Source organism: Cibotium barometz, chromosome 42 (genome assembly GCF_041138505.1).
Source record: "Cibotium barometz isolate CiBa-2024 chromosome 42, ASM4113850v1, whole genome shotgun sequence".
NCBI lineage: Eukaryota > Viridiplantae > Streptophyta > Polypodiopsida > Cyatheales > Cibotiaceae > Cibotium > Cibotium barometz.
In genome coordinates, this window is record NC_141087.1 from 6,002,498 (window position 1) to 6,030,046 (window position 27,549).

At 40.2% G+C, this 27,549-nt stretch overlaps 2 protein-coding genes across 2 annotated transcripts; both read right to left on the reverse strand.

Annotated features, from left to right (window-relative positions):
* Positions 1–16,696: 16,696 nt before the first annotated feature.
* LOC147614110 (uncharacterized) lies at positions 16,697–19,299 on the reverse strand. The gene is made up of 2 exons (XM_086780398.1): positions 18,364–19,299; positions 16,697–17,500 (listed from the first exon to the last, which is right to left on the reverse strand). The coding sequence occupies exon 2, from the start codon at positions 17,210–17,212 to the stop codon at positions 16,904–16,906; it is 309 nt and encodes a 102-aa protein (XP_086636524.1). The 5' UTR covers positions 17,213–17,500; positions 18,364–19,299; the 3' UTR covers positions 16,697–16,903.
* A 1,846-nt stretch (positions 19,300–21,145) lies between these two features.
* LOC147614111 (butanoate--CoA ligase AAE1-like) lies at positions 21,146–25,264 on the reverse strand. The gene is made up of 3 exons (XM_086780644.1): positions 25,114–25,264; positions 24,799–25,008; positions 21,146–22,916 (listed from the first exon to the last, which is right to left on the reverse strand). The coding sequence occupies exons 1-3, from the start codon at positions 25,174–25,176 to the stop codon at positions 21,465–21,467; spliced, it is 1,725 nt and encodes a 574-aa protein (XP_086636770.1). The 5' UTR covers positions 25,177–25,264; the 3' UTR covers positions 21,146–21,464.
* Between the last annotated feature and the right edge of the window lie 2,285 nt (positions 25,265–27,549).

Genomic DNA, 27,549 nt, shown 5'->3' on the forward strand with positions numbered 1-27,549 from the left:
AAGAGGTGGAGAGAATCAGGCAAGAGGTGGAGATATTCTGGGAGTGAATCATGGAGAAATCAATGGGATTTGATGCTTGATGTAAACTCTATAAATTGAGGCATAGCCCTAATGAGAATTTTGCTGGTTTTTGAGTATCCATGCCTACATTAATCTATTTGCTAATTACCCACTAATTATGTCTTAATTATTTGCTAATCACTTTGTTAATGATGTTGATTCTAGTGTTTGATCCACCATAGCTCATCATTATGCTCAAATTTCAACATGGTATCAAAGCCATGCCTAGAATCCATCAGATTTATGAGCCCATTATCTAATTAATTAGGATTAGTAGATAATTAGCAAATAATCAAAATTTTAGTTAGTTTTCACTTCACCCCTTCACCCCCAGCCAGTGGAGGACTCCATTCTTCTTGCACACACAACAATAGCTCAAAATCTTCTAACCATAGCTAGCTAACATCTTTGGGCTCCAGCCTATGCAAAAAACGCAGCAAATCGCCGGCGCATTCAGGAGATTTTCGTGTTTTTTCCAGCGCAGACTTTTCTGAGGAAAATGAACATTGCAGCTTCATCAAATCAAATTGCTTCAATTCCTCTTAGCCCCGAGGGTTTTCAAGCATGCTCTACAAGCTAGTGAAGACAGAATTCAGTTTCATCAAGTCTACAGTGAGATCCAAGCTCTTCATCAAATCTGCATGTGACTTTGGTAAAACAGAGATTAAGCTTTTTGTTGCCATATATATATAGGCAGTGATGTGTGTGAACACACTTAGGACCGCCGGGGCACTTTTTCCCTCTTTAGGAGGTTTTTTCCCCTGGCTTGTATATACGCCCATCCTTCTAGGGCTAACTTATCTTTTGTACATTGACACAATCTAATACACTTTGTGTTGTGTGCATTCTTGCTTCTTCTTCTCCAAGCTTTGTGTGCTTTCCTGTAACCCTAATTCCAACAATTGGTATCAGAGCAGGCATCGGCTCCCAGGGCTACACTGCCAGCACCCTCCGACTCACGTTCTCCGATTGAGGTGAGCTTTCACGAGCGCTTGAAGGTCCCTATACTCTGCAAATAAGCCCGTTGGGCATTGCGTTCTCAGAATTTGCATTTGAGGTTGTTTCGGGCTCCATTTTTGCATTTCAAGTTCTGCACAGGTGTTTTCGTCATTTTCTACAGAATTTTTAACAGTGCAGTTTTCTGCAAAACAGGCATATGTGTTCTATTGTGGACCGTGCTACATAGCACAAGTTGTCTTCTGTTCAGTGTCTGCTTCATTACAGGTAGCTTTTGCATCAGTTTCAGTCAGTGGCCATGGCTGATAACAGCAATGATGTATTTCGCATGTTGTCTGCTGAAGACAAACTGGATGGAGACAGCAACTACCCACTTTGGGTATACATGATGCAGCATGTTTTGGTTGCAAAAGGAGTGTGTAACATTGTGCAGGGTATGGATGTACGTCCAGGTTCTGTGGATGTAGGATCTGTTGAGGATGTTGCAGGTTCTAGCAGCTCTACTGTTGCTGCTGTTTTACCCACTGCTGAACAAGCTCGTTGGGATGGTAAAGATGCGCAGGCTCATGCCTTGATTGCACTTTCTGTCAAACGTAACATCACCCCACATATTCGTTCAGCTAAAACAACAAAACAGGCTTGGGATATTCTAGCTGGTTTGTATGCAGGTCGTAACAAGGCAAAAATCGCTTACCTGCGTAAAGAGCTAGAATTGAAGATTATGCAAGAAGATGATGACATGAATGTTTTTCTTGCTGAGATTAAAGATCTCAAAGAACAGTTGATTTCTGCAGGTGAGATTATTCCTGATCATTCTCTTGTGCAGACTGTTCTTGATGCTTTACCTGAGACATATCAGACTTTTGCTTCCACGTGGAGACTTCTTAATGAGGACAGACCTGATGCTGTCAAGTATGATACTTTAGTCAACAAGCTCTTGCAAGAAGCGCAGTCCAGGCAAAACAGGGCCAGGCAGCATGCAGTTGATCAAGCATTTATTGCTGCCCAGCAAAACAGAGAAGAAGTGGTAAGGCAGTCCCTTCCACTGTTTCTTCTCCTATTAGTAGGTCTGCAACTTCTTCTCCTTCCACAGGTAGCAACAATAAGTCTGAGAAGGCTCTTGATAAAGGCAAGAAAAAGACCAGGTGTAACTATTGTAAGGCAAATGATCATGTCATTAAGAATTGCCCTAAGCTAAAGGCTAAAGAGGCAAAGAAGAAAGAGTCAAATGCAGCCACAATAGCGGATGCTTCTACAAATGCAGATTCTGCAAATGTTGTGCAGGATACATTAGCGTGTATTGCCAATATGACCCTCTGTACATGATGCATGTTTGGCAGTTTTTGTTGACTCTCATGTATGGTATTTTGACAGTGGTGCTACAAAGCACATTACCTGGCATCGTGATATGTTCACTTCTCTTGAGGCTGTCCCTAATGGGAATATTATCACATGTACCAATAATGCTTCTTACCCAGTGAAGGGCATTGGTAAAATTATGCTTACTACTGCAAATGGCAGCGCTTTCACACTTTCAGATGCTTTGTATATGCCAGGGATAAAGAAGAATCTATTGTCTGTCTCTGCGCTTGCTAGACTTGGACTTGTAGTCAAATTTGTGGATGACAGATGTACTGTTCATGATTTAACTTCTGGTGATGCGATTATTGTATCTGGCACCTTGTTTCGTGGGCTGTATAGGCTCAATTCTTATGACAAGTGTGTGGAAGATTCAGCAAATGCAGTTTCTGATGAAAAGGCAGTTTCAGATGCAAAACTATGGCATGCTCATTTTGGTCATCTGAACTTTGCTAGTTTGCTGCGTTTGCAGAAATTTGATATGGTTGCTTCATTGCCCCCTCTTGAGGCACCATTGAAACATGTTTGTGAAGGCTGTATTTTGGGCAAAATGTAGCATTCTGCGTTTCCAAAGGATGGTTCTGTGCGGGCCACTCGCAAATTGCAACTTGTACATAGTGATGTATGTGGGCCTATGCAAACTCCGTCATTTGGTAAACACTTGTACTTCGTGACTTTCATTGATGATTACTCAAGGCATGCATGGGTATATCCACTGAAGGCAAAGTCCAAAGTGTTTTTGTGCTTCAAACAGTTTTTTCTTATGGTTGAAAATGTATCCAATTGTACTGTGGGCACCCTCCGTTGTTCTGATCGAGGGGGGGAGTACATGTCTAAAGAGTTTGATGCATTTCTGGCTAGTCGTGGGATAAAACACCAATGTACATTGCCGTATACCCCTCAGCAAAATGGTGTTGCTGAGAGGAAAAACAGGTCACTTATGGAGATGGCACGATGTATGGTCAAGAGCCAAGCTTTGCCACATGCGTTTTGGCTTGAGGCTGTCATGTGTGCTGCATATGTACTCAACAGGTGTCCCACTAAGGCCTTGCAGTCTATTACTCCATACGAAGCTTGGCATGGCAGGAAGCCTTCTATTGGTCACTTACGTGTCTTTGGTTGCTTGGCCTATGCTTTAGTGCCTATGCAACAACGCAAAAAATTGGATGATAAGGCTGTCAAATACATTTTTGTTGGCTACAGTGCTGAGAGCAAGGGTTACAGATTGTATCATCCGCAGTCAAAGCGTATCTTGATTAGTCGAGATGTTGTTTTTGTAGAAGATGCTATGCAGCCTTTGTTATCATGTACCAAAGAGACAGGTGTGAGCTCACGGGATGTATTTGATACATTGTTGCCTCTGTTTACAGGTGGGAATTCAAATGTAAGTCCTAATGAGGCAAATATTCAGCCTATGCAGATTTCAAACGACATCATAGATCATCCTATTTCTGATGCAGATTTACAGGATGTAATTTCTGAGGATAGGGCTGAAAATGAGCAGGCTAGAGGTATGCCTAAATGGCTGGTGCAAACCTTGCGTGATAGTAAAATTGATGCACCTACATCTAGTCGTACTCGTTCAGGTTTTCAGCATGCCTCTTATGCATCAGATTGTTATGCTTTGGCTGTGTCTAGCATGTGTGAAGAGGAAGAACCTCTTTCATTTGATGAGGCACAAAAATCAGAAAATTGGTTGGCTGCAATGCAAAGTGAATATGATGCTATAATCAAGAATGTTACATGGTCTTTGTGTGATTTGCCTATTGGTAAAAAGGCAATTGGATGTAAGTGGGTTTTTAAGTTGAAACGAAAGCCAGATGGCAGTGTTGATCGCTATAAGGCTAGACTTGTTGCAAAGGGTTATGCTCAAGAAAAGGGCATTGATTTTGATGAGACCTTTGCTCCCACTTGTCGTATGACTACCATTCGTAGCATTTGTGCATTGGCAGCTCATAATGGTTGGAATGTACATCAGCTGGACATAAAGACTGCTCTTGAATGGAGATTTGCATGAGGAGGTGTATGTATCGTTTCGCAGCCTCGTGGTTTTGTTCAAAGAGGGCAGGAAAACAAAGTGTGCAGGTTGAAAAAGGCTTTATATGGTTTAAAGCAAGCTCCACGAGCTTGGTATGAAAAGATACATGCATATTTGACTGCACATGGGTTTCAGAATAGTCCAACAGAAAGCACTTTGTATGTTAAACGTGTGGATGGTGTACATCTAATCATTGCTCTCTATGTCGATGACATGCTGCTCACAGGACCAAATGAGAGTCATATTGCTGATTTTAAGGCTGATTTGAATGCCTCTTTTGAGATGTCAGATTTGGAGCATTTGCATCATTATTTGGGGATACAATTTAAGCAGTGTGATGGAGGTATTGCTTTGTGTCAGACAAAGTATATTGAGACATTGTTGCGGAGATTTGGCCTTGAAGACTGCAAGCCTATTGCTACTCCAATGGAGACAGGTTTGAAGTTGAGTCTTCATGATGCTGGAGATCACTTTGATGTCACACTCTATCAGATAGCTGTTGGTTGCCTCATTTATGTATGCATTACGAGGCCGGACATTCAGTTTGCAGTCTCACAGGTGAGCAGGTTTATGCATAGCCCAGGGTCTCAGCATTGGAAGGTAGTTAAACGCATCTTTCGCTACTTGAGTGGCACCATACATCTTGGGTTTTTTTAAGGGGGGGTCATTGCCGCCAGATTTACATGCTTTTTTAGACTCAGATTGGGCTGGTTGCTATGACACAAGAGTGTCCACAAGTGGTTTTTGTTTCATGCTCGGTAGCTCATGCATATCTTGGTTGAGCAAGAAGCAACCTACTGTGGCCACTTCTAGTTGTGAAGCTGAGTACAGGGCAGCTTTCACAGCTACGGTTGAGTGTGTGTGGCTCAGACGGCTTGTGGCTGACTTGGGTGTTGGACAGGAGTCTGCCACCTCTATCTTCACTGACAGTCAGAGCGCATTGGCAGTTGTGAGAAACCCAGTTTTTTATGCTCGCACAAAGCACATTGAGGTGCATTATCACTATGTCAGGGAGAGACTCTCAGAGTAGGAGAGATCAGCTTGGCCTATGTGCCAACACAGGACAACCTCGCCGATCTTTTCACAAAGGCGCTTCCTCGTGAGAAGTTCGAAGCTTTCCGCAAAGCTTTGGGCTTGCTCCCCTTTGTGGACTGATCTACTTCGGGCATGGCACTCCCCTATACATGAGTGCCAGCTCTCGTTACACCATCACTCCCAGGGGAGATTTGTTGCCATATATATAGGCAGTGATGTGTGTGAACACACTTAGGACCGCCGGGGTACTTTTTCCCTCTTTAGGAGGTTTTTTCCCCCGGCTTGTATATACGCCCATCCTTCTAGGGCTAACTTGTATATACGGTACATTGACACAATCTAATACACTTTGTGTTGTGTGCATTCTTGCTTCTTCTTCTCCAAGCTTTGTGTGCTTTCCTGTAACCCTAATTCCAACACTTTTAATATTTGGTCAAATCTTATGTTTCTTGGCTTAATCCTCTACTAGACTCATTGCTATTGATGCCTTTGAAAGCATTTGAGCTCATTTGAAGTGTAAGGCACCAGATCTTGACTCCCTGCATACTCTATTTTTTGCACATAAAATAGAGCATTAATTTGCTAATCAGTGATTAATCAATGCTAATCACTGTACTTTGGTGCAATTGAGGGTTCAAATTAACCATTAGGTATCTGATATAGATCCCTATAGCTTCAGATTGCAAATCGGAGTTGGTTTGATACTCCAACCATCCCGTACAAATTGGTTACCCTTGATTTAGTGTAATTTCTGGTGATTTTATGCTGATAAATTTATTGTAATCATCTATTAAACACCAGATTGAGTTGTAAAAGGGTAGACACTTCCCTTGAATCTTGAAATTGGATCAAGAGGTAAGACCCCCTTCACATCACCATGAGTTCAGCACAGGAAATAGCCAAATTTAATGGGGAGCAGTTTTATACATGGCAGACAAAAACCATGTATTTGCTGATGAGGAAAAATCTGTGGGGATTAGTTGAAGGGAGAGATGAATGCCCAGAGAGAGGAGAAAATGAGTGGAAGAGTAGGAATGAAAAAGAATTGGGACTTATTGCACTCAGTTTAAATGATGAAATCATTCATCACATCACAGGGATACAATGGGCAAAAGATGCATGGGATGAAAATAAATTATTTGGTACACAAGCAAAAAATTCAAAGATAAATCTGTTAATGCAATTCTACAAATTGGACATGAAGGAAAGTGAACCTTTAATCACACACTTGAACAAATATAAAAGCATTAAGCAACAGCTGGCAGCTATTGGCAAAAAGGTAGAAGATGATGAAGCATTAGCTGTACTTCTGAAGAGTGTGGACAAAGGAGATTATGAAAACATTGTAGCAACACTAAAGAATGTACCTGAATTGAAGATACACGAGATAGAAGCCGCTCTACTAGAGCAAGAGAGCAGAGGCAAAGAGAAGAAAGGGCTCAACTCAACAGCAGGAGAAGAAAAAGCATTCTTCACCCGAGGAGGATTCTCTCGAGGACGAGGACGAGGAAGAGGCAGAGTAGGAGGGAGGACCTTCACTTGCCACAAATGTGGAAAGCCAGGACACATGGCGAGAGACTGCAGCAAACCCAGTGAAGAAGGAACGACATCGGCAAACTTCATGGAGGCTCCAAAGGAAGTGGAGTCGGATCATCTTTTCTGAGAGAGAGAGAGAGAGAGAGACCCCACAACCCAATGTAACCTGCCCCAACAAAGTAAAACCACCTTTGAGCCACCGATGATGTAGGCCACATGGTAGATGTATGTGTGAGCACTTTAGTCAAGGTCGCGGGCACTTATAGTAGCCTTGGACACATAGAGAGAGAGAGTGTCAAGGACTATGGAGTTTAGGGACTTGAGGCACTGGTCGCGGGCTATCAAGTAAGAGGGAAACTTGGTATAGGGTCCAGGTGTGCTAGGATTATTCACTTGAGGGGAGGTGTTGAAATATACAAGTGAATAGGGTGTGTGCGGGAACAAGCCCTTGGTTAGAGGCTATAAAAGAGAAGATGTAATTGTGAAAGAACCTGTGAAAAGGTGAGAAGAATCTACTGGGAGAGAATAAAGGGTAGCATGAGAGAATTTAGGAGTGTGGAGTTATTCTGGGAGATATTCAGGGAAAAGAGAAGAGGTGGAGAGAATCAGGCAAGAGGTGGAGATATTCTGGGAGTGAATCATGGAGAAATCAATGGGATTTGATGCTTGATGTAAACTCTATAAATTGAGGCATAGCTTTGTGAAGTCATGACAAAGTGGGTGCAAAAGTATGAAGAAGAAAAAAATGGTAAGAAGGGATTTTAAGAGACATCGTAGACACTTGCCATGCCTAGAAAACCTAGAGCTACTTCCAAAAGATTGTGATATCAAATGGCTAGATGAGGCATGGACCAAGAATAAAGAATTGGAGAAATGATAATGGATGAGGATGCAACCCTCATGTAAGTGCATCTCTTTTCTTCATATAAATGATATGCTCTTACATTGATGTCTAACTTTTGTATATATATTGTGTATATTTCTTATGGTAGTATAAGGTTGATGTCTTCAATAGTGCAATGTGGTATGAGGGAATAAATTTTCCCATAGAGCACGTGGATTCAAAGGGAACAAACCAAGATATGGAATCATTGCAAATTTTGAGCAAGAGAATCAACGAGATACCAATATTCTCAACGACAAGACTAAGGAGAAATTCAAAACATATTAGAGGTTCAATTAACAACTTCAAAAAAAATTATATTGGATATCAAGTGGTTCAAGGTGGTATCTTGAGGTTCTCATGCAATCGTAATAAGAAGGCATCCAAGTGGGTTTATGGCAATCAACTATAAAAAACAAACGTTGGTCTTAGCTTAGAGCTGTGGTGATTGTAAAGCAAAGACCAAGTGCAACTTTGAATAGAGAGAAAGCAATAAGGATTTATCCAAATACCTAGGTGTCCAAGCTAGTGGTAAGTAGGGACTTCAACACAGCATTGGTGGGTACATTGGTGGGTGCATGAGACTTATTGGTGGGTACATGAGACTTATTGCAATCTCTTCACAAGACTTGAGAATTTCTTTGAAATTTTTAGGGTTCTTTGCCTAAACTTCATCAACAAGCATCACATGATCAATGTGCTTGCATTCATATCTAATTGCTAATTATTGCAAGTCAATCTTGTCCTTATCACCATTTTAAGCGTGCTATTTTTCTTAATCTTCAACATTTCTTGCATTTCATCAAAATGCATTCAACATCTTGCAATAATGGAAGGGATTAAGAGATTTGGGCTTTTCTTGCCCCATACAAATCCTCGTTGACTATGATAAGTTTGGCCTAATCCTCATAAATAATCCACTTCTTGCCTTAAATAGCTTGGAATTAATGCAACATATTGTGCATTTGAGCATGGTATCTTCACCTTATTGTTGTAAGAATGGGGGTTGCTTTTAAGTTTGGCATTTTTGCATCTCAAGAAACGTGATCAAGCCTCATTAACACTATTCATACGCTTGCATTCATGCTTATGCTTTATCAAGCCTCATTAGCATTATTCATGCTTATGCTTTATCAAGCCTCATTAGCATTATTCATGTGCTTGCATTCATGCTTATGCTTTATCAAGCCTCATTAGCATTATTCATGTGCTTGCATTTATGCTTATGCTTCCATATTGCCTTGGTTACTTGTGGATTGTTCTTGATGACCATTTGGCAACTTGGACAAGAATGGAGCAAAATCTTGCAATCTTGAAAGGTTGTTGAAGCCTATGGATGTCATGAACATTGCCTAACCTTGCACATAACCTTGAGTTATGGTTAATTGTGTGGAACCATTAGAGCAAGTACCATGAGTATAATGAAATTTTATAATGGCATGATGTATAAATGCCATTGTTGTAAGTGATCCTACATTCTGCAAGGTCTTCTCAAGTTCATATAATCTAGATTGTGGAGAGGGTACCTTGGCACATCGGCGAGGATGCCAAGGGGAGAGTTTCTTGAATCTATCTATTCGTGGTGGTTATCTTGGAAAAGCATAAAAATAGAGGATTAGGTACACGGATGTGATGATTTGGCCTCAACCCTTGCTTTGGACATAAACTTGGTAAGGGGGTGAGAAAGCTTGGCCAAGAGATTAATAAAGCATTAAAGTGCTTCATCAACTTGGCACCGACTTCTATTAATTGCATTCGGGAAATGGGGCCCAAGTGATTCAACTCATTGGCAAGTGCAAGAGCATTGTTGTTTATGTTGAGATTTGGCACCAAATGAAAAGAAGATGCTATCTAATTTTTGACAAGATCCATGCATGGTGGCTACAGGCTAAACCCTAAATTCAGTCACAAAGGATTTGGTGGTCAACCAAGGGTAATACATCATTGGGAAGTCTCACTATAAGCTTCCAATAGAGCTAAAGAGTTCACTGATTTGACACGGATGTGAAGATTTTGCCTCAACCCTTTGGACGACATAAACTTGGTAAGGGGGTGAGAAGGCTTGGCTGGGAGATTGGTAAAGCATCAAAGAGCTTCATCAACTTGAGACCGACTTCTATTGATTGCATTCAGGCAATGCGGCCCAAGTGATTCATTTCAATGGCAAGTGCAAGAGCATTGTTGTTCATGTTGAGATTTGGCACCAACAAATGTAAAGAAAATGCTGCCAAATTTTTGACAAGATCCATGCATGGTGGCTACAAGCTAAACCCTAAATTTAGTCTCACAAAGGATTTAGTGGTCAACCACCAAGAGTAATACATCATTGGGAAGTGCTCACTATAAGCTTCCAATAGAGCCAAAGAGTTCATTGATCTAACATTGGAAGGATTTAGTGGGCAACCAAGGGTAAAACATCATTGGGAAGTGCTCCCTATAAACTTCCAATAGAGCCAAAGAGTCCATTGATCTGAAGGGCAGTCAAATTAGGGTTTTATAGAAATCACAAAACCCTAATTCAATCCAAACTCGTTCAAGATAAGGTGAATACATGGCTTCAAAGTACTCATTCAGAGCTTTCATCTGAACCAAAAGTAATTTTGACATCATTTGCTAGGTCAACCCTAAGTAGTTGACCTTGACCAAAAGTCAAAATAGAATATACTTAGCCTTTAACTGAAGAAAAATGTTTTGAAGGTTAGTTAGTACTAAGTATTATCTTTCCACAACAAGCCAAAAATAAAAAAAAAAATCAGACCAATGTTTTAGGTTTTAGGTCCAAAACTCGATTTTTAGCAATGTCACATAGACCCTAAAACAAAGAATATTAGGAAACCTCCAAAACTCGATTTTTACCAATGTTTTAGGTCCAAAACTCGATTTTTAACAATGTCACATAGACCCTAAAACAAAGAATATTAGGAAACCTCCAATTTTTTCTATCTTTTCTTATTTGGATAGTACGCCCTTAGATATTTCCATAGAAACAAGAAACTCCAAATTCTGATAAGTTTTGAGCTTTCTACACTCCATTTCTATTTTCAGCCTGTCATGCCTAAAGGAGCAACCACCCAAACAAGCCTTGGTGCTTCAAGAGTTGAAGGAGATGGAGAATGTGGATCATTTGGACATGATTGAGGAAGGAGATACTAATCTCAAGGTTGGGAGCTCTAATGTGAATGCAGATCAACGAGCATGTCATGTACAAGGAGGTACAACTTACGCCAATGTTGCAAATGCACAAAGTCATGGTGGTGAGTCAAATGCAAATGCAATGCCCACTATGATAAGTGATATGGCTCAAATGATGATGTTGATGATGTGGATGAAATCAAAGGTTTTTGTAAAATGACACGAAGAGTGAATTGTCTCAATGTAATAATCATGCACATGTGTGGCAATCTATTCATGGAACTATTCTGATGCATGAATCCTTTGTGGAAAAAGATTCACATGACTTCGATGGACATCCTAGTACATCATACAATGTTGATGGTTCAAGGCAAGCTAAAGGCATTATGTTCAGTGACATGGGTTAAGTTGCATTTGGTAATAAGGAGAACAACCCAAACTTGCACTTTCTCTTGGAGCCATGCCCAACTCAATGTATGCTTCCACACTAAGTGATGCAAATGGCAAAGATCGTGCATATCAATTGTACAATGATGGAGACGTGTTGCTCTCAAGGAATTAAACTTACAAAGAAAACTTTCTAGTATTGGACATGGGACCAATTCACATTGTTTTGGGTTGCGATTAGCTGTCCACTCTTGGGACTTTCTCCATGAATTTGCAGCAAAACACCATAGAAGATAATTTGGAAAATTTTCCATTCCCATTTGAAAAATCGGATCATGGTGAACTTATCTAACAGCTTGTCAAAACCCAGCATATTGGTAAACAACAATACCTTCACCTAGTAGATGTTCTCTTGCAAATGAAGCATGTCTCAAGCCTTTGTAAAGCCACAAGATTTTAAAATATAGGCAAAGCAGACTTCTTTGTCCCTTTGTTTAAAAAGCTTAATAACTTTTCCTACATGTCAATGTTGGGGACATATCCTACTAAATAGTGCATTCCACAAGACTACAGTCCATATTGAAATCTCACTAACACTTCTTCACGATTTTAAGGAGAACCACGTCTGGCATAGAAATCTCCTAGCCCATTGGCAAACCTCCATGCAATTATCTCACAATTGGAGCTTGCATTGAAATACCAGGCCCTAAAATTGCATTGTTTGAAATAGTATATTGGTTCCTTATAGTACATCAGTTTAAAACTTAGTGTTTTCTCACCATATCACTGGTGTGCTTAACCTACTATCATGGCTCCACAAGGCTACATGTTCAATTTCTTCCTCATCAAGGGAGGAGTGTAAGACATATCAACAGACCCACTCCCAACAATCTATCTTTCACAATTAGGGCACTCCACAAGGCTACATGTTCAATTTCTTCCTCATCAAGGGAGGAGTGTAAGACATATCAACAGACCCACTCCCAACACCAACAATCTATCTTTCACAATTAGGGCACTCCACAAGGCTACATGTTGAATGGCTTCCTCATCAAGCAACAAACGAGAAACCCATTGCTAACACCAACAATCGATCTTTCACAATTAGGGCACTCCACAAGGTTACATGTTGAATGGCTTCCTCATGATCAAGCAAGGATCATATATGGCATATTAACAAACCCAGTCTCGAGGTTAATTGTTTCTAATTTCACCCTTTATGCTAAGATGATCCTTAATTTAAACTTTCACTAGACTAAGGCACAAGTTCTTGATTGTAATCTATATACTTTTTCGTAAAGCCTCTAATCCTTTTTTTTCCTATTATTACGGTTTGTTCTTGTTTCTCTAAGCTTGCAAATGAGCTTTAGCCATCTTCTAATCTTTATGCTGAGGTCTTAATTTCAGTATCCCAAACTTCTAGCTTTTTAATCAACTTAATGACTCCAAGGTAGATCTTGGAGTTCTTATCCTTTCTTTAGGACCTTCTTCTTGCATTATTCATTCCTCAAATCTAGAAGAGAATCCATCTAAGATAAGCTCTCCTCATTTATCAAATGATAACACCACATTAACTTATAAACATGCTTTGAAAAGTTACTCTAGAATTCTCTCTAGGGTCTTAACATGCGTTTGAATATGTCCCTATTCTTCCCTCAAGGTTTTAAATCCTTTTATTCCTTTTTGGTTTTAAACCTCTACTGACCTTGATTTTTCTCTAATTCTTAATTGCTACACATTTTATTTCTAGAGTGTCACTACCTCTCTCTAGAATCTTGTAGAATTTGGGGTCTTTTCTTTATTCTAGACTTGTCTAAATTAAAGCTCTTTCCTATATAATTCTACATTTATCATTAAAGTCACCTTTAATTCTGGTTTCTATAGAAATAAATTCCATTAGATCATGTATTCTCTCTCTAAAGATGACTAAACCTTTATTGGGATTATGGTCACATTCACAAACATTCTCTTTCCATTATTTAAGTCATAATGAGAACTAGTCAATATTTAAGCACCTTTTCATAATGACTTAAATAATGACTAGTTCTCATTATTTAAGTCATAATGAGAACTAGTCATTATTTAACCACCTTTTCTAAGGTTCTTTCAAATAAAAGTTATGGTATGTGGCCCTATACATTAGAAGTGTATCTAGATTACTCTAATTTTGCACGTTGTGTGGTCTTTGGGTGATGGCCTCTATATACACCACCAATAGGTACACAAGGAAGAAAAGAAAAGGGATCAAAACTAGGGGATGCTGAAATCCCAGCTCCAAGGGTACTAATCATACCTGTAACTGCTATCTCCAGCCCTCCTGTTGGCTCACTGGGACACTTCAACACCCTCCCAACCTCCCTATCAGATTCAATTGGCTCCTCAGACTGGCCTCCCCCCAGGTTAGCTCTGAGGTTAGCTCTGTCCTCCAATAACTCTGATCTTTCACCTAATAGCGTCTCCTGACAACAGTTGACATCTAGCTGACCAAAAATAATTCCTAGCTGCTGTGACAAAGAACAATATGATTCTATCTCCAAAATCCTTCACTTGTTCCCTGGACAAAAATCTGTTTGCCTGACTCACAACGTGTCCTCCAGTGTCAACCTACCTCAAAACCTTGCTTCAAAGCTCCACTAAGCCTGTCAGATCTCCCCTGCTGACCCTCTATTGACCTTTTGACCTGGATACACCCTAGCTATCCAATATTTGACTCTGAATTCTGACCTCTGTTCCTAGTCAAACAAACATCCTCCATGCCCTTCAACCTTCTTCCTCACACATCATCTAATCTCAAGCTCTGACCCTTAGAGCCTCGGGACCAAGCAGGTGCTCTCAGCTAACACAGAAATGGTAGATTCTACTTGATGTCTAACCCCAGTTGTCCAAAACAAATCCTCCCCACTCCCAAAGCGTCCTCCAAGGTCAGTTGACCTCATAGTCACAACTGCAAAAGCTCTCTGGTTCCTTTGTTGACCCTCCTCTGACCACCTTCACTTGTGCTGAGTTCTGTCTCAAAATTATGACACAGACCCGGCTAACTCAGAAGCTTCATCTGATGTAGAAACCTCTCGCATTTTTTCGTAGACTCTCTCTAGCCCTCAGGTTACTCCCTTTCAACAAGATATCACACTCTAGACTCTCTGTTGACTGTAGCTAACTCACAGTTGCCTCCGAAATGACTGTCCACTTAAAGCCCACTAATCTGACTCAATCAACTTTAGTTTCCTCTCTTCTGTGTCAGCTAGCACCTCTAGACCCACAAAACTATCAAACCAAGCAATAACCCATCACCAGGAACATTCTGCTGACACCAGATACTCATAGTTGACTCTGGATCTACACTTAGCCCACTACCCCATCTGACTACTGTCAGCTGACCACTCTACTTGCCAGCTAGGTCCCACAAACACTTTTCTCAAACACAAACAAGTTAGGGCAAGCCCTCCTCACCTTTAGCTTCTGATAATACTGAAGATTAACTGACACAGAACCTGCCCTGTACCTCCTCAACTCATGTTGACTATCAAAACTGACTCAAAATCAACACTCCTAACATTAAACCAACACACCCTAGTAGTCTATCTTCATCAACTCAATCAAGCAACACCATATCACAACAAAACATGAAAATGAAATTCTTTGTATCCACTCATAATTGACACAAGCCAATCTCTCTGGATCCTTCAGATATAGCAAACATAGCAGTGTCTCAACAGCCCTGAGACATGGGCACCAACAAAAAAGAAAATACAAAGGAAAACTCAAGGGTTCCCCTCAGGCGGCGAACCTCAGTGACAACTCTTCATGGACTTCAATAGCTACAATCGATGATGACTTGACAGAACCAAGTCTCCAATAGAGGTTCTATTTTGAGAACCCATGGATCACACCACCTTGGCCAATTCTGGTCTGGTGCCTCCCTTTGCTCTGATCCAACCAAATTCACCCACTCTGCGCTGTCTTCGCGCTAACTTGAAAAAATGCAGGGACTCTTGCCTGCACGTTCAGCAAGACTATCTTGCATGAGCTCATGTCTCTGCAGTCTTCCACTTTGGTGGTCCCTGAAGCCCACCCCCTTCGTGTTTGTATCTTGAAAACTTCCCAATTGTGTACCTTTATGATCATTCACTCCTTCTAGATTGTTGCCACCGTCTCCCTAGGATCGCCCATATCCTTTCTATTTTCATTTTACACATACGCTCTTATCCATTTAGCCACCACGTGGTTTTTCGTCACTTGGATTGATCACATACCATCATACATGCAAATATTTCACTTATCTACATACCATGCTTGGGATGGGTCATGGATTCACCTCACAACGTGCACATCTTGAATAACTTGCCTCTATCTCATAAATGAAGAAGAGAGTATACCTATGTGCACCTCAATCTTCCCATTCTAAAATTCTCTTCTTATACTATAGTATGAATCGTTGGTGAAGTGCTTTTCCCCATAAACTATGTCTAAAAAATAGGGTTTATATATGCACAAATGGACTCAAATTATCTTGGGCACATCCTGAATTATTAATCATCCTAAGATTCCTAAATTAGAAGGCTTTTATGCATAAGGTTAAAAGGTCTTTCAATTACAAGACATAATTTCTTAGCTACAAGATTTTATCTAAATGAACGTACTTTCATAATCTACCTTAACTTGATACAAGTATTTGGACTAGGATAAAATATTAATTGAAAGAGAGACTAGATCACTAAGTTACCTATCTAAATAGAACTGTAAATAATCTACCGTATGGTTAGCTTAAAGGTTTTTTGCTCATTCAATGGTTACCCTTAGCAAAAGGTCATAAAGGCTTAAATAAAATTTAATTTTCTTATTTTTTTGTAATTTACAAAAAAATAGAGAATTGAAATAACAAGGAATTTATAAATACAAAGGTTCAAGTACATTATAGGTACACATGTACTTGAGAAATTTTTAAAAAAATGACAAGGGATAAATCACATGTACTTGATCTTAATGTGCTGCGTGTTGAAGGATAAACATGCCTAATTCTCAAGAAATACATGCCTACTTCAAGCATGGGATTCAATGCCCTTTCAATTTTCACGATGGCTTAAATGTTCTTTTTTACTAGAGTAGCTAGTACTATTAGGTGTAAGATGTCATAAAAGTACAAATACAAAGGTGTACTTGAGAAATTTTAAAAAGTTGGCAAGGGATAAATCACCTACTAGCACGCATACATAGGCTAAATCTTAATGTGCTGCCTGTTGAAGAAAAATCACTCCACGCCTTCTTCAAGCATGGGATTCAGTGCCCTTTCACTTTACAAGATGGGTTAAATGTCCTTTATTACTAGATTAGCTAGTACTACTAGGTGAAGAAAAATAATTAAGTGAAGTTGAAATGAAGAGGAAAAAACAAATTTGAAGTGAGCAAAACCATTTTCTTCATAATTTTGTCCAATTAGTAGAGGCTTGCATTTTCCCTTCTCCTCTCAAGATGACGTGGATTTTGCTGATTTTTCAAAAGTTCAGCAGGCTCCAAGTTTATCCGCCGCCCCGAAGCAGCACCCAGCGCCGCCGCCCAGCAGCGTCGCTTGTAGCTTCCCATGTGTGCACCCAGCTCCGCCGCGCAGCAGCGTCGCTTGTAGCTTCCCATGTGTGCACCAAGCTCCGCCGCCCAGCAGCGTCGCTTGTAGCTTCCCATGTGCGCCCCTGCGTGCCGCCTATTGTTGTCATTTTGTGTGCCTGCAGTCGCCCCCGTGTGCCACCTAACCGCCTTGCAGAGCTATCAATTGCTTGTGTTTCACGGCTTTCTTGCCAGTGCGATGTCGTGTGCCGCCTGCCCAGCCCCATGCCTGGGCGGCATAATCACTATATCCTCCACCCATCTGTCATCATCTTTGTTTATCACTGCTTTTGATGTTGTGTCACTTTATTGTTGTATGATTGTAGACAAGGATTGCTCCACCATAAGTCTCGGGAGCTACCCTATGTCGCTCTGTCTCACTGCCGCCCCATGTGGGGCGGTAGAAGTGGTTGCACCAAAACATGGGGCGGCAGAGTTGCCAAAGCCCTCATGAATGCATGGATCCACCCAACTTCAAACCTACTTTTGCAATTCTTCTTCTTGGGGATAGTTTCCTATCAAAACAATTCTTCTTTTCTTTCCCTCCTCTCTCTCTCTCTCTCTCTCTCTCTCTCTAAATAACGATGGGAAACAACGAGCAAGGAATAGTAAAGATGAAAGATTGGTGAGGAAGGACATAGTAAAGATGAAAGATTTGTGAACATAAAGAGAAGAGAGAAATGAGCTAACCTTACCCTAGTTGCTCACTTGCACTTATCTAGGCTCTAGTATTAGTAAAAACAATATTGTCTTTGCCTTTGAACTAGTTGAATTTCATGCCTAGAGAGGATTTGGGTACATAAAAATCGATTAGCATCAACATCTTGATATAATAGAATGTAAGAAAGAGGTTAAGCTTAATGACAAAACTAATGACAAAAATGGAGGATAATGACAAGACAAGAGAATTTAGCAAAAAGCACATATGATAATCCATTAGATAGATGGTGTTAATATAGGTTCAACTACATCTCCATTAGCCCACTAATTGTGACTCCTAAGCTTGATTAAGCTGGACTTCTTTTGAGCCTTTGAGCCATAATCTATGACTAAAGCAACTCATACATCAATTGAGGGTCACATAGCACTCTCCCTTACTTGTAACATTTACCCAACATCACTTGCCAGTTTCAAACAACCTACCCTAAGAAGCTCTAATACTATATATATATATATATATGTGTGTGTGTGTGTGTGTGGAACCTAGCAAGGATTTTCTTGAGGCTCTAATACTAAATAATACTAAATTTTACGGAACCTTGACATCACAACATTTTGTCACGGATCATGAACCAAGCTCAAATGATACACTCCCCCATAGGTGGACATGACAAATTGATTTAAAAAAAAAAAACAAAGCCAAAGGAGCTAGACCCACCTCCGACGCCGCGCAGGCCCGCCTGATACGACGCGTCTTGCCTGATATTTGGGCACGAGCTTTTTCATAGCCTGAGGTCCCTGCTCCTGTCAAAAGCTCGTGTTATGCACTTCTATAGGGTGGAACTATAGGAGGGCCGTGTGTTGATCGTCCACCAACACAATCTTATCACCACACTTTTCAATAGTGCTTCGTTGTAATGAGCATGCGCTCTTTCAGGGAGCTTTCCACTTGCTAGCAATGAACACTTGGAATGATGCACATTCACTCAAGGAGAGAATGGAGATATCAACTGTGTTTACAAGATGAATGCCAACTGTAGAAAGTTGTAGCAATAAACATTGGCTAAATTTCTAGTAGGGATACCACAGTCGTGAAGGAGGGGATGGAGATGTGCACTCAATGTTTACAAGATGAATGCCAAGTGCAATACTCTCTATGTTGACTACTATGCTAGGCACATTGAGTATGGAGTTAAGGAACTCCATTTAATTGGAGGAGTGAATAACGATGTGTTAAACATGTTGGCTAAAGATGTGTCATATCTAAGTGAGCTAGTAGAGACCCCAAAGTTCTGCACTCCATGTTGGCTAGAGGTGTGAATAAATATGAATAGGAGATTAAGAAAGAACACATGTTCAGAAGAAGTGTGGATAAAGATGAACTATGGGCTAAGAAAGGATCCATGTCGGCTAGGGGTGTTGAAAAAGAAGAACTAGGGACTAAAAAAGGGGGTCCTTATTTTCCACAGAAGAGGTGAGATTTAGAGGAGCCAATTGTATGGTTAATGAGGGGGTTCTAGAGAAAGGCATCAAGATCAGGTCTTGTAATATTAGCTAATAAGATTATACTAATGCTGAAGGCCACAACTGAAACAAGATATTAACAAAAGGAGAACAAAACAAAATAAAGCTACTCATGAGTGCTCCCATGGGCCCTTGATCACTTACAAGATGGGAAGGGGACACCAAGAGCCACTTGAAATTAGTCAATAGGGGGGGGGGGACACGTAGTGGGTTCCTTTGGGGCACGTTGTGAGCCACAAAAGGGCTCGTGGATCACAGCATTTTGTCACGAAGCTCAAATGATACCCTTCCCCAGACAAATTGATATTAAAAAAAAACAAAGCCAAAGTGGCTAAGACCCACAATCCCCCCAGCCCCGCCTGATACGACGCGTCTTGCCTCACAGCTCGGCCTTTCTCAAGCAAGCACGCCTACCCTTGTTTGGGCACCAGCTTTCGCATAGCCTGAGGCCCCTTATCTTGTCAAAAGCTCATGCTATGCCCTTCTACAGGGTGGAACATAATAATTAGGGCGCAATGAGTCTTGTTGATTTGCCTGAGAAGTTCGAGTGTAGTATGCTGTACAGATAGTTTCTAACAGGCCAAAGTGAAGCCAAAATGCGCCCCGGTTTAGCCATCCAAGGAGGGTGTAGGCATGCACACTATAGGGATGTGTGTTGATTCTCAAAAGATATTCAACCCTAGACACATGGAAGTAACTTGTTTTAGTAAGTTCTTTAAAGATGTTCACCCCAAATCTGACCTACTACCTTAATGACAATACATATTGTAAGGGGGTGGCAATGTTATGTGCCCAATGTTTATGGCAATGGTTACAAAATCAAGATGTATAAGACCACACCTGAGTTTCATAAGAGTTTTGGTTCTCATGTAGTTTATAAAAATTATATGTAAAAGGGGTTTTAATATGGAGAAGCCCAAAAATAAGGGGTTTTTATAGGGAAGAAGTCCAAAAAAATAGTATGTTCGAGTGTTCTCGATTGAAATGCATGACAGACTGACATAGGTTGAGACCGGGTCAACTCGCACACACAATCACAAAACAATGGTTTGAACAAAGGAGCAATGGAAATGCCTTGGAAACATCTCCTTCTGCGCACTCGTGTATCTCCTCAAATAATTATCAATGCATTGCATGATAAAAGTGGGAAAAGGTTAGGGGAAGCCTCAAATAATCATCAATGCATTCCATGAAAAAAGTGGGGAAAAGTTAGGGGAAGTGTACACTTTGCCCTAAAACCCTAAGACAATATTCATGGAAACCTTAACAAGTGCATGCCATATTCTTTAAACCCCTAAAAAAGCATGTCTCAATTTATAAAAAAACCTTATACACATAGTAAACTTGTGCTCCCAAACTGATTCTAATACAGAAGCTTGTATATGGTACAACAACAACTATGAATGGCCTAATCTCATCCCCTAAAATACCTTCACATTCATGTAACTTGGATCCCAATATTTGATTTTCTATTGCAAAGCTTGGCTCTCTATGCTCACCAAGCTTAAAGCATGCTTCCAATGTTAGCATCCTAAGTCATTTTAGAATCAACTTACCTTCCTTGCATTGAGACTACAGTCCATGGGGAAGATGGCTTGGCTTTCTAAGCTCGGCTTTGGCTTTCTAAGCTCGGCTAAGCTGGCTCCTTCACTTCACTTCACAAAATTCTACTCATTACATTCACCCTGCTAAGCAAGGCTTGCCCATATCGGCTTCCATAATAAGCTATCATGTCCAAATCTGCTAAAGCTCACACTTAAAGACAAGATTGCTTAGCTAGAACCGCTAAGCCTTTTCTATACACTCAACATTGTGAAGATGATGAAAAAAAAAAAGCACATTTGGACATGAGCATAGAAAAAATAGTTTCTGGACCCAAACTGTACAGTCCCCTAATGGAGAGAGCCAGTAAGGAGACGTGATGTAATTCCTGCCAAAGGGTTAATGTAACTAACACAAAAATTACTTCCCCAAAATTTAAAAAAATGCCCGATTTATTCAAAAAATCATAATCATTCTGCTCCAATATCCTCCATTAGGAAGAGCAGCTACTGTTACTTATTGAAATGAATAACATGTCTTTTGCAAAGCAATATGCTGGCTACATTTACGACACTGGTATGTGTGTCTGGTTATCTTTGTGGCTATAATAATAGACAAGCCTACATACTGCGACGGAGATGCGATAAGGGTATTTTTACATCAAAGCTTGCCCGCAACAGAGATAAAGGGACAATTCCAGACTTATAAGGCCACAAATGGCATTGAAGTAATCAAAGCCAGCCTCCCACTAGTTCAGAGTCTGCTTAACTTACCCTTTTGCAGGGTACCCAAGGCCTTGGCACGTTCCCGTAGGATGTATTTCTGGATTTTGCCAGTGGCAGTCTTGGGCAACTCCCCAAACACCACACTACGAGGGGCCATAAAACGAGGTAAGCGCTCCCGACAGTATGCGATGATACTTTCAGCAGACACATTGCCAGTGGAGTGCACGAAGGCACAAGGGGTTTCACCCCAGTGCTCATCAGACCGAGCTACTACCGCAGCTTCCAGAACCTCAGGATGATTATACAACACTGATTCTACCTCTATGCTGCTTATATTCTCACCACCGGAAATAATGATATCCTTTGATCTATCCTTCAGCTGGATATATCCATCTGGGTGCATCACACCCAAGTCCCCTGTGTGAAACCACCCTCCTTCAAAGGCGGCTTTGGTGGCCTTTTCATCATTCATATAGCCTTTCATTACAGCGACCCCTTTGAGCATTACCTCTCCAGTTGTTTTCCCGTCACTTGGAACTTTTTCCATGGTTCTGGGGTCCATTATGGCAGCCTCAGTCACTGCAAGCGTAGCCAAGCCTTGGCGAGCTTTGAAGGCAGCTCTTTTCTCAAGCAAGAAAGAGTTCCATTCAGGTTTCCATCTGCAATACAGTGCTGGGCCAAATGTCTCCGTGAGACCATACGAGTGTGTAACATCAAAGCCGAGGTCTTCCATTCGAGAAAGAATTGATGGAGGCGGTGGGGCACCTCCAGTAAGAACATGTACTGTAGAAGGCAGAGGCTTGATTTCATGGGCAGGTGCAGAAGCAAGGATGTTCAAGACCACTGGGGCCCCAGATAAATGAGTGACTTTGTGATCTGCAATGGCCTGGAATGCACTCTTAGCCGTAACATTTCTAAGGCAGACATTGGTCCCGGCCTGAGCAGCTATAGCCCAAGTAAAACACCAACCATTGCAATGAAACATTGGCACTGTCCAGAGATAAATTGGGAAATCCTTCATCCCCCACATCAATATTGAGATAAGAGAATTAATATATGCACCCCTGTGGTGGTAAACCACCCCTTTTGGCCCTGAAGTAGTTCCTGATGTATAGTTTAGACTGATGGTTTCCCATTCGTCCGATGGCCAGCAAAATTGGAAGCGTGGATCACCATCTTTTAAAAGGCTTTCATACTCAAGCTCTTTGTAGCTTGTGGCACCACCCGGACTGAATTGGTCCTGCATTACAATGATTATTGGTAGCCTTGAAGTTTCTGCAGATAACAGTTTCACGGCCTCGAGCACAAGAGGCAGATACTGGTAATCAGCAAACACTGCCTTCGAACCAGCGTGTTTAAAAAGGCTTGCCATAGTTTGGGCATTCAGCCGAACGTTCAAGGTGTTGAGGATTGCACCTGCCATTGGCACCCCAAAATGCATCTCATACATAGCGGGGATGTTTGGAGCCACTGTAGAAACCTAATTTCAAGAACACACAAAAAAAAAAAAAACGTAAGGCCCGAAGCATATGAGTTCTCTCAAATATAGAAAGCCTTTACATAACATGAAAAGAAAAAGCCACTCATTTGAGATAGAAGTCGTCAAACAAGATCATTCTCATGTGAACTCAATGCTCTTCATAGTGTTTTCAAAGTTAATACCAGAAAAGCATGTATTAATATAGAAAGGCAGTCAAATATAGAAAGCCTTTCCGTAATTGAGATAGAAGGGATGAAAAGGCAGTCAAACAAGATCATTCTCATGTGAACTCAATGCTCTTCATAGTGATTTCAAGGTTAATACCAGAAAAGTCTGAATAACAAGAAAAGAGGGTGCAGTTTTGAGGCAACAATTACACTTTCTTCTGCGGTACTTAAGCGACTATATGCACATCTCGTGTATCAATCCTACATAGCCCACTTACACCTAAGTGACTTCTACATTTCTAACTTACGTAGAACAAGCTTGACTTTGCATTGCCTTCGTATAAACATAGCACCTGTCAGGTATTTATGCAATTTAGTTATTTACAAAGGTTTTCCTACTCAGAAAGGCACATGTTTGAGATAGTTCGTAAGGCCAGATCTTCACGCTGGTGGCTAAATTTGGGAAACAAAAGGTACAGATGTACATAATATAGATGAGACACGAACCTAGCCATTATGGAAGATACGTAAAACTATCCTTCATTGAAGCTTACTACAATTTGGAGCATTACAGTCACCCTTCAATTTAGGCTTACTTCGCAATTGCTGATTCCACATATAACGTGTCAAACACAAAGTTCTACTCATTCATACTAAGTAAACAAAAATTCAGACAATTTCTCGCAGGACTTCGAGCCATACAAGACTAAGATTAGGCCATAAGAAGGGGTAAACAAGTTTTGATGTGGCTAAAAAATGCAAACAGATACCTTGCTGACTTGTGTTCGTTCCTGGCTATTATTATTCATGGGAAAGGGGATCTCAGCAGGATAAAGCAGGGGGGAACCAGTGACATCTCAGCTGTCCTGGAATCGATTACCACTGAGACTCTGACAGCTCAACTGCCATGAAATCTGTTCTGACAGAGTTGAGGTACAATTACTGGCAACCATGACGGGTTGAAGACTCACCACATCCATTCTGGCTTGTACCAGTATCTACTATCGAGTTTTACAGTGGAATCTTGACTCAAAATGCACAATCTGATTGGGTATGGATAGGCCTTATATTGAACAAGGTTTGATGTCGGTAAGCCTTCTTAAGATTGGTTGATAATTAACCTGGGTAAGTCTAAGATTGAAGAAAACTAACAATTTTACATATGGGCAAGCCTTAGGCTGAAAAGATCTTGACATATGGTTAAATGATATTTAATGTTAAACAAATTTTGATGGGTAATCCTTAAGTTAAGCAACTTTCATGGGCAGGGCTTAGGTTAAACAATTTTGATGGATAAGCCTTAGGTTGAGAACAATTTTTGACATGGGTGAGCATAAGGCTAGTTAATTTTCTACCTGGCTAGATATTAGATTAAAGAAAATGTGCAGTTTCATAGGTGAGCATAAGGCTAGTTAATTTTCTACCTGGCTAGATATTAGATTAAAGAAAATGTGCAGTTTCATAGGTGGGCGGGCCATATGAGTAAATTCTAGGTTAAGCAACTTTCATGGGCAGGGCTTAGGTTAAACAATTTTGATGGATAAGCCTTAGGTTGAGAACAATTTTTGACATGGGTGAGCATAAGGCTAGTTAATTTTCTGGCTAGATATTAGATTAAAGAAAATGTGCAGTTTCATAGGTGGGCGGGCCATATGAGTAAATTCTAGGTTAAAAGGTATTTAATTAAGGATGAGCTTGTAGGATTATGAGCATACCACATCTCCTGGTTGTATTCCGAGTGAAACGATTGCAGAGGCGAGCCTTCTGCAGCGCTCAAAGGTCTGGGACCATGTGTAGCGGATGCTGCCGTAGATTATCGAGGTGCGCTCCCCATAAGAGGTCGCCGTGCGCTCCAGAAACATCACAGGAGTGAGAGCTGGATGATTCGCAGAGCATTTCTTCAAGGTTTCCATCTCCGCCCTCTCCTGCAAAAAACGCCTGGTTCAAAAACCTAACTGAGAGGCCTGCAAAACCCTAACTGAGAGGAGTTCTTGCTGTATGAAGGGAAGCCTCTGCGCAAAATGTTTTACGTTTGTGGGTTCTTGGAGAAAGAGCTCGCGATAGCCAATTGGGTATGGAATCACAACGCCCATCAACCGGCATGTTGACACAGCTATATATAAGCACCAACTAACATTGTCATAGCTGACCTCATTCCAAGCCAAATCCTTAAGTCTACATGTATGGTAATGGAAACCAATTTTTTATTATCCAATAAGGGCCTCCAATGAGTAAAAAAAGAAATTCCATTAATTAATTAATGGAAGATGAACATTATTAAACATTGTTGCTCACCCACTTTTATCATTATTATACATTTATGCTCATCAGCAATGAGACGGAATCCTCATCATATAAAGGTCCGAAATGTTGTCTCACTTGGAGATCTAGCTTACTGACTCAACACTATTTCAATGTCAATCCTCTTGATAAAGTAGAACTAGAAATTACCATCCCCAAAGCATGCAATCTCCTTTGGTAAAGGCATCTTTTACGGTATCGTGAAAAGCACATCCGTAATACTTGTACAAATGGAAAAGGACATCATATAGCTTAATAAGTCAGCAATGACCTCAGTGTCGATTCTCCTCATAAATGTACCGCTACATGAAAAACACACCTTGAATCATGCTTACTTCTGTGTGCACGATGCATGTGATTGTGTATGTGTGCGTGTCTGTGTGCGTACGTGCGTGCATGCATGTGTGTTGTATGCACATGCACTCATGCGTGTGTGTCATTTTACACGAACACGATATTTAAATAATGTGGATGATTGGAGTGTGAAAAGTTGAACTTTTTCAATAAAGTGATTGTGCATGCATACATGCATGTGATTATGTGTGTGCATGTGTATGAGCCCACGCGTGCATGTGCAGGCACGTGCACATGTGTGTAATAGTAGGAGTGAAAGTGATGTTCATTTATGTTCAAACCCTTGTGGAATAATGTGGGCAACTTCAAAGTGAAAAGTTAAATTCTTTAGATTAAGTCATGTGTAATAAATAGCAGTAAAAGTGAAGTTCATCTATGGACGACTTCAAAGTGGAAAGTTAAACTCTTTGGATTAAGTGATTGTATATTTAACCATGTTTCACTTTTTTTATTAATCCAATGTTTTGACCAAGTCTCATGTGGAAAAAGTTAATATAATGCACACGTTAATAATACCACTCTATAAAACAAGGAATCCTTAGTTAGCTTCCTCAAATTCTTACTCTCGATTCTTTAATATGTATTACCAAAAAGATATCATACAATGCACACATTAACAATACCACTATATAACACAAGCAATCCTTATCTAGCTTCCTTGAATTCTTGCTCTTGATTCTTTAATATGTATTACTGACTTTTTTCCTCCTCTTTCAAATAGTCACTTTCACCTTTACATGCCCTAGTTTGTTAGCTTCTTCAAAGTCATGCTTATAGCTATGTTGTTCATATCATCATCTTATTTGTCAGATTAGCTTCCGTGTATTTCTTTCTTCAATCTCTTTAACATAATATACACCATGATTATCTTCCAAGTATTTCTTTATTTGATGAGACGTTCTTTGGCTTTGCAACCTATAGCTTTTTTACCTGCAAGATTAAAAGACAAAGGTTATTTCACAAGTTTTATTTACATATTTGAGCTCCAATCATAAATTCAGAAGATCCTTGAACACTCTTGTGGATTTATGTGAGAAGAAAATCCTCAAATTGAGGTATTTAGAATATTTAAAAAATTCCTTAGAAGTAAGATTTTTTTACTCGCCTTGGCATAGAAGGGGCACTTACTTTCTTGCATAAACTTTATCCAAGTTTTTGAATGATATGAAAAAGTAGAATTCACTTAATGCATCATACCATGTCAAAGTACTTGTAAAAGCCACATTAGTATCGGATATAGCCAACCTATTTGCAATACATATGAAAAAAGGTAAACCAAAAACTTAATCTAATTAAAAATAGGACATAGCCCATGGTTACTAATTATTATCCATTATTGATTATTAATTTTTTCACACTAGTATCGGCAATACATATGAAAAAATGTAAACCAATAACTCAATCTAAATGAGAAAGAGGACATAGTGTATGGTTATTAATTATTATCCACCTTCCCTTTTAAACTTGAGAGGTAATTATCATGATACTCCTCCATTTACTTTTCTCATAAGATATTATCGACAAAAACAATGTAGGAATTCGATTGTGGGCTTTAGCTTTGATGCTATACCACTTAATATTTTTGGCTATCTTGCATAACAATTTCTATTAGAAAATATGACAATATTTTTTATAAAGATCACAAGAAACAAAAAAATATATATATGTGAATTGAATTAATACTATTCTTTTTCCTTTCTTGCATTACATGGGAATTTTAAGTGACATCAAAGCTATGCTTGCTTCTAAATAGTATGAGTTCTCTATTTTCTTATGGTGTGTTCTTAGTTCTTGCATTGCATGGGAATTTT

What these genes read in the sequence shown, in the direction of transcription:
- LOC147614110 (XM_086780398.1), bottom strand. Translation starts at nt 17,212, where the DNA reads ATGGGGCTGGGCAGGCGGCACACGACATCGCACTGGCAAGAAAGCCGT.
- LOC147614111 (XM_086780644.1), bottom strand. Translation starts at nt 25,176, where the DNA reads ATGGGCGTTGTGATTCCATACCCAATTGGCTATCGCGAGCTCTTTCTC. An exon ending in TTCTCCAAGAACCCACAAAC is followed by an intron (nt 25,009 to 25,113) that starts GTAAAACATTTT and finishes CGTTTTTTGCAG; the next exon opens with GAGAGGGCGGAGATGGAAAC. An exon ending in GAATACAACCAGGAGATGTG is followed by an intron (nt 22,917 to 24,798) that starts GTATGCTCATAA and finishes TCTTGAAATTAG; the next exon opens with GTTTCTACAGTGGCTCCAAA.